The 6,593-nt window shown below is 49.2% G+C and overlaps 1 protein-coding gene across 1 annotated transcript; it reads right to left on the reverse strand.

Moving 5' to 3' along the window:
- Nucleotides 1-2,323: 2,323 nt before the first annotated feature.
- On the reverse strand, nt 2,324-5,552 carry LOC124107358 (granzyme B). The gene is made up of 5 exons (XM_046465301.2): nt 5,424-5,552; nt 4,258-4,405; nt 3,615-3,750; nt 3,196-3,462; nt 2,324-2,583 (listed from the first exon to the last, which is right to left on the reverse strand). Exons 1-5 carry the CDS (start codon nt 5,476-5,478, stop codon nt 2,422-2,424), a joined length of 768 nt encoding a protein of 255 aa, XP_046321257.1. The 5' UTR covers nt 5,479-5,552; the 3' UTR covers nt 2,324-2,421.
- Between the last annotated feature and the right edge of the window lie 1,041 nt (nt 5,553-6,593).

Here is a 6,593-nt window from a genome sequence, read left to right on the forward strand (position 1 = left end):
AACTTCCCACCAAAGAGACTCCCAGGTGGCACTGGGGACATGGATGGGAGCAGTAACCATGATGGCCTGAATATTAGAGCCATATTTCCATTTTCCCAGGCCCCAGGATCCTCCCTGATTCATGTTGTTCTGTATGGCAGGGGTACAGTAATGATGGGGATTATGTTTCTGAGCAGTCCAACTGCATGTGTGTGTCTCCTTCAGTGTGAATCTGTACACTGGCGTTTATATCTGCTACTTTGAAAACAAATAAAGTAAGGTTGCCCTGGTAATCTTCTTCCCTATTTGTTGCCCTCTCTCCTAAGAAGGATGCTCTGGTGAATAGTTCAGCAGCTTCACATCCACAAACTAAATGATGAAAGCCACTTCCAAATTTCATAGTCTTTGTCCTAGAGCATCACGCAATATTGTATTCATATTGCCTGTAACTAGAAATAAAACTAAGATATAAATTCTGAATTCTAATGTATTTCTCCCATAGGTCTATACCTTATGGACTGATAGGGAGGATGTGAGAAACTGATGTGACTCCATTTTTAAAAACAGCTTCTATCTCAAAGCCTGTCCAAGGAAGGGGATGTGACCCTTGTCCTTGGAAAAACCCACAGAGCACTCCTAAGCATATACCCACCCTTCTGAGTTGTTTGTCTGTAAATAATAGGAGAGATCTGCAGGTCCAGGTGTCCCTGACTCAGTTAGGCTAGGTGAGGATCCATAGCAACCCCCTAGCAATCTCCAATCAGCATGGGACAGGGAAAATACCTGGATACAAGATGACCCCCTAGTAGTTTATGGTGGCTGATAACATGTTAGGAAACCATGTAGTTTAGCAAATACACCCCTTGTGGCTTAAACCAATCAGTTCAAAGGAATCCCCCTCTTGTACTTAACCAATCACCCCTACCCAACTTGTTCCCGTCAGTGAATGTGCTAATCAATGTTAAGAGTTGTTGTTTGATTTTCCCACAGTATGCAGTGATTTTCTGTGTGACGTTGTGACACATAGAGTATCCCCAAAAACCTATAAAATCTCACTGAACAAAGACTGGGACTCATTCCCTGGGACCGCTTCATTGGAAACGGTTGTGAGTCCAGGCTCGAGCTTGCAATAAAGACTCTTGTGTGATTGCATCAGATTCAGCTCCTGGAGGTCTGTTGGGGTCCCTGGAATCTGTCATTACAGATGGAGCAGGACAATTTGGAAAGTCTCCAACACTGTCCATTCCACTTAGGTCTGTTTCTGTGTTAACGGTATGTTCCCAAGTTCTGGCCATTATGAAGTGCTCAATGAGTGTGATTGCTGGAAAAAGCTGTGTTTCACAGTCCTTCTGCAGAAAGGCACTCTTTTATGGAACTTATACAACTGATATAGCCTAGAAGACTAGCAGGGAGTCTCAGGCTACAGCTGGCAGTGACCAAGAGGACAGGCTGAAAGAGGCTTAGGCTGGTGAGTGATCAGGTGGCCAGTGGACCCTGAGCACATGGGAGAACACCAATCTGAAAGTGAGGGGTTGCTTTAGCTGTGCCCAAGTGAAAGAAGGACCAAGTGTTCTGTAGAGAGATCCTGCCAGCCAGTCCTCCATGGACCCTGCACGATGCCAGCACTGCCCTGGTTCTTATGATGTCCCCTCTCTGCCAGGGCATGAGCTGGGCTGGCACCCCATGGGAAAGGCCTGATGGAACCCCACGGGGATCTGGGAGTCCTAGGTGGAGGGATTTGAGTAAGGAAGCAGCCCAGATCAGTGTGGTCTGGAGAGGAGTTGATAGAATATGAGCAGGGATGGAGAAGAATGTGCAGCCATGAAGTTGGAGGTCAAGGTGGACCCTGAACTCAGAGGAGGGCAGGGAAGGGATGTAATTCCATGTGAGAATGAGGGGCTATTTAAGGACTGTCCCTCTTAAGGATAAACCTGGGGAAGAGAAATATCCTGTTTAGAAGGGCCCTTCCTGTGCCCAGGGGGTAGGACCATGTCCTTGAGCAGTGACCTCAGTTGTGCCTACCTGGCCTCCAGGACCCATGGTGCTCTCCCCTTCCTTTCTGTCCCCTCATACAAGGAAGGAGGTAGAAAACTCACCATGAGACCCAGGACAAGAGCCATCCAAAATTTCTCCTGGTGGTGCCCAGCTCCAACACTGGAAGAAAGGCAAGCCCCGGAAATACTGGAGTAGGTGGGAAGGAGCTGGGTCCCAGCTTTGTGTGGGGTTTAGGCAGGTGTTGAGGGAGAAAGATGAGGGAAAAGCAGCAAATAGGAGAACTGTGTCATTGGCTGCCTGGCACACAGACCCTGTGAATGAAGGCCAGTGAATAAAGAAGAAACCAGCCTTCCCACATGGCTAAGAGACATTTATTCAGTTCTGGGCACCTCCTCCAGGGTGATTCTAGACTCAGTTTCTGGAGAGAAGATTAGTCCCATAGGTGCCTTAGTTTGTCTCCTGCAGTTGGTGTCTTTTCATGGTTTCCTTTATCCACGCTAGAAATCTGGAGACTTTGGTGTAGACGCCTGGAGGTGTCCCATTTTCATTTCCATAAGAGACAATTCCTTGGGCCACATGGTTACACACAAGAGGGCCTCCAGAGTCCCCCTGTGAAGAGAGAAGAGGGAGGACTGAGCCTATATCCTCCTGGTTGGATCCTCCCTGCCATCTCAGACTACCTCTCAGACAAGGGCGAAATGTAGGGTCTGCGTTCAGAGGACTTTGCAGGACTCTGAGGGCTCTCAGCTGATATGTTCTGACTGTGGACATTGTTATTACTTCACCTCCTTCCTGGGGTCAGCCTCTGTCCTGCTCCCCAGGTTCTGGGACCGTCTCCCTATGAAAGTGTGAGGGTCCACTGTTGCATTGTTCAAGGTTTTGGAAGCAGGTGAGTGGCACAGACACCAGCATGGAGGATGAGCCGAGAGACCAGGGTGGGTGCCAGCACTGATAAGCCACTTAGTGAGAGCAACTGCACACATAGGTGCACAGGTCTCTAATGCCTGTGAGCTGAGGCAGTGTGGAGCATTGCAAGCTCAGCTTTCCAGGCAGGCATCATTCAGTGCAGGCCCTAGGTACTCCCAGCTGCACCCTTCTTCTCTTTCCAGGGAGAAATCACAGCCAACTGGGTGAAGGAGGCTCATGCTGCCTGGTCTCCATGCCCCAGATCTTCTCCCAAACACCCCTCTCCTCAGAGCCAAGAGAGACACTCAGTCTTACCTTTAAGGAATCTTTGTTTTCCTTTGGATCTCCCGCACATATCTGGATGCTACTCTTGTAGGACTCTTTTAAGAATTCATCGCGCTCGCACACCTGGTGCTTCTGTACTTTCAGCTTTACCTCCTGCAGTGTGTTGGAGCATTTGCCATTTGGGGCCACTCTCCCCCAGCCAGCCACAAGACACACCTTCCCAGGCTTCACCTTGTCCTTGCCCCTGGGCAGCTTGATAGGCTGCACAGCTGCGTTTAACTTGGCTTTTTTCTCTAGCTATTGGGGAGAAGAAAGAGTTCAGTTCAGATAAGGGCCTCTGGGCCTGGACACCATGATGGCCAGGGTGCAAGTCAGTAAAAGGGCAGGGTCATGGTGGGAGGGTAGCACCTGTACTAGGGAGGACAGAGGCAGCTGGGAGGGGGACATACCTGCAATAACATGATGTCATTGTAGTAGTATTGATCATCATAGTCTGGGTGGGGGATGGTTCTTTTCACTGGGATGACCTGCTGGGTCTTCTCCTGCTTCTTAATGTTGTGTGCCCCCAGGGTGACGTTCATTGGCCTGCATAGAGAGTGCAGTGGTCATGGGTGATGTGGAGTCATAAAGAATACATCTAGGAGCTGTGAAGAGCAGGCTACAGCAGACCAGGGTAGAGCCGTAGCTGAGGGGGGAACAGAGAGGACAAGAGGCCTTGGGCCGAGTGACAGTGCCCTCTGCTTCTTAGCAGTTGAGGAGATTTCTCAAGCCATAGGTATCTGTACCATATGTTCTCAGGAGTAAATCATGCCCAGGAAAACACATGCAAATTATTTTAGTTTGCATTGTCATGCAAAGCAGGCTCCTAGCTCTTGATATGGCAGGCTTGGACACTCTGGTTTTTCTTACTCAGTAGTGCCTCCAGAGTCACCTGCCTTGCTCTCCATAGGACTTGGCCCATCCTCTTTCTTTTTCACCCCTAAAGGCATCTCTTGCACGTATTCTCCCAGGTGTCCATTTGTCTACTGAGAAGGAGGCAGAGGTCTCTATGTAATGTTTGCAGGAGGATCTGGGCTATTATCTGGTTCTCACCTTCCTAAGCAGTGAGCGGCCGTCAGCACAAAGTCTTCTCGTATCAGGAAGCCACCACAATTATACAGTTTATGTTCAACAACATACTGAAGATAGGCCATATAGGGGCGGGAGTGGGGCTTGGATTCATGTCCCCCGATGATCTCCCCTGAAGGAAAAGTCACCCTATTTGTTTGCACCCACTGAACCCAGCTGGTGGGCATCTGTTCCATGCCTCCAGAACTGTGTGGCATTTGGGAACCTTGGATGATCTGAGTCTGGGCAGGGGCTGAAGAAGGGGGCCTCAATTTCCTCTTCTGAAAAAGGGAAGGAAAGCAGGTGTTGGTCTATGAGTTTTTCTTCCTTTCATAGGTGGAGTTGAGCATACATTTCCAGAGACAATCAAATCCCAGAGGAACTTTCTGCTTCCAGAAATTTCTGAGGCCCTCCTGAGTGCTGTGATGCCTAGGACAGTGGCTGCTTGCAACTGGCCAGGACTTCAGTTCACTCTAGATGTTGTTCTGTCCTATTTCCTAGGCCTGACGTGTAGTCCATGGGATACACAAGGAATGGCTCCAGTTTGTCTCTGGGTGAGGGTTGGTAGGGCAGTGCTGCTGGGGTTCTGGAAAGCAGAGAAGTTAGTGTCTGCCACAGTGGCTCCTACTAGAAAACAGGAGAGTCACCAGAGGTCTGGGAAGAGAAACAGAGGTGGCGAAAGTGATGGAGTGGCTTGGAACTAAGTAAAGGAAATATTCCGGGGAGAGTGCTTCCACCATTTCTGGGGTCACCTAGGCTCTAGAGTTCTCTGAAGCAGTTAGCAAGAGGTGCATTTGTGTCACCCCAGACACAGGTGCCAGACCCACTTTGCCTCTTTCCAGGTGAATTGAACATTTCCTTCCTTCCACCCTCTGGGGTGCACCTGTAGCGAAGCCCCACATTCCAGATGACCAGAATGGGGTCTAGGCAGAGGTCTACATCCACTGGCTCTTCTTCCAAACAGATTTCTGCCCACTTTGTTCCTATTGCTAGCTTACCCAGTGTCTCCCTTGGGGTTCTGCAGTGGGGCTGATACTGGGATTTAGAAGGCTCTGGGTAGAAGGATGGATCGGGGGTGTGCAGAAGAGACAGGAATTCTCTGCCAGCTGTGGGTCAGGGTTGGACCTCTGAGAGAGGGGATAGTCACTCACCTGCCTGTGCCTTGGGAGGCAGAAAGAAGGCCAACAGGAGCAGGCACAAATGCATCTTCCTAGAAGGGCTTGTGGAGCTACCTCCTTGTTGTCTTTTAGTCCCCAGGGGCAGAAGAAGGTGGAGTGGGCTCTGAGATCTTGTGTTTCTGTTTTTAAGGTGCTTCATTATAGAAGGCTTTCTATGAGAGCTCCCTACCCCCACTGCCTGGCCTGATGACATCTTCTGAGTGGTTGTGTGAGAATCAGGCTGTGACCACATCAGTACCTGGTGCTGATGACTCAGAGTGCACCACCTGTTCCAGCTCAGAACTGAAACCCAAGAGCATAAGGTGGAGACTGTAGGATGTGGTAGTGGAAGCTAGGTTCCCAGTGATACAACCATCCATGGTCTCCATTCCCTGCTGCTAAGCTCATTAGGGTAATTTCTGTAGCAGACATGAATTTAGCAGATGTGCCTCCATCTCTATGCTAGGACCAAGCATGCTGGAGATGTGTCTCCTTTCCCTGACCTTCTGGAAGATGATCCAGAAGATGAGCAGGGCATGGTTTGGGGAGGGCTAAGGTAGAGTGATATATATACAGTAACAAGGCAAGTCTCCCATCCTCTAATCCTACCTGGCAAACCGTTCATCATCATGCCTTCTTCCCAGGGCGATTTATACATCACTCATTTAATTACCAAAACTCAGTGTGATAGAGCCCACCTCTCGTCTTAATGTTTTAAGCAAAATCTTCACATTGAACATTCACTGGCCTAAATTAACAAGTTGCTGAGGCTCCAGGAGTTGAATCCTTTGATTGACTTGAGCCAAGTCACTCCTACTTCTTAGTGTCGACTAAGGTAGGTCCCACCCAAACCACTTGAACTAAGGATGGGAGACGGCTGATGTCCTAAAGGCTAGTCAGGTCACTAATACCATGTGAAATGAGAAAGCAAACCGGGCAGCCAAAGGACAATGATCGTCCTTTTAATTTTCCCTATGTTTGGTCAGAGAGGCACGCTCTTGACAGAAGGCTCACAATAGACACTGGTAATGCTGACGTTCATACTCCACTGGAAGTCAAGGATTGCTTCTAGCTGAGCCCATGCTCAGGTCTTTTACAAGAACAACTAAATATGGTCCACCTTTGAAAGTGTGGAGCTCACCTGGAGATGATCAGCATCACAGG

This window comes from Marmota monax, unplaced genomic scaffold, assembly GCF_021218885.2.
Source record: "Marmota monax isolate L192 unplaced genomic scaffold, Marmota_monax_Labrador192_F-V1.1 WCK01_AAM20220418_F8-fsc00079, whole genome shotgun sequence".
Classification (NCBI taxonomy): domain Eukaryota; kingdom Metazoa; phylum Chordata; class Mammalia; order Rodentia; family Sciuridae; genus Marmota; species Marmota monax.